This window comes from Egretta garzetta, unplaced genomic scaffold, assembly GCF_000687185.1.
Source record: "Egretta garzetta isolate BGI_Z169 unplaced genomic scaffold, ASM68718v1 scaffold891, whole genome shotgun sequence".
Taxonomy (NCBI): Eukaryota; Metazoa; Chordata; class Aves; order Pelecaniformes; family Ardeidae; genus Egretta; species Egretta garzetta.
In genome coordinates this window covers 173,037-173,315 of record NW_009258689.1, presented here as the reverse complement: position 1 = coordinate 173,315, position 279 = coordinate 173,037, and the positions used below count along the sequence as shown (strand labels likewise).

Below are 279 nucleotides of genomic sequence, written 5' to 3'. Positions count from 1 at the left end.
GAGGGGCCGGAGGGCGGCGCCGACCACCGGTGGCAGGGCTGGCTACAGAGGACAAGGGCTCCTGGCCAGATTCCCGCACTCCCGCGGGGCAGAGGTCCCGCAACCCCGCATGCGCACCTGGATGATGGTCTGGACTCTGCGGGTCGGGCTGGCAGGGATCCTGGTGGGTGCCTCCATGGTGCCCGCTCGGAGACGCAGGGTGCTCCTGGGCACGGGCTTCTGCCAGGAGAAACAGAGGACGCCAGTGCAGGTGACCACGCTGGGCCGGGCGCTGCCATA

General features: G+C 70.6%; 1 protein-coding gene across 1 annotated transcript in view; it reads right to left on the bottom strand.

Annotated features, from left to right (window-relative positions):
* PHLDB1 (pleckstrin homology like domain family B member 1) overlaps positions 1 to 279 on the bottom strand; it is a 20,604-nt gene that overhangs the window by 19,134 nt on the left and 1,191 nt on the right. The window contains exon 2 of the mRNA XM_035888734.1: positions 118 to 219. Within this exon, the coding sequence (XP_035744627.1) occupies positions 118 to 219 (102 nt within the window). The remainder of the gene's footprint in view (positions 1 to 117; positions 220 to 279) is intronic.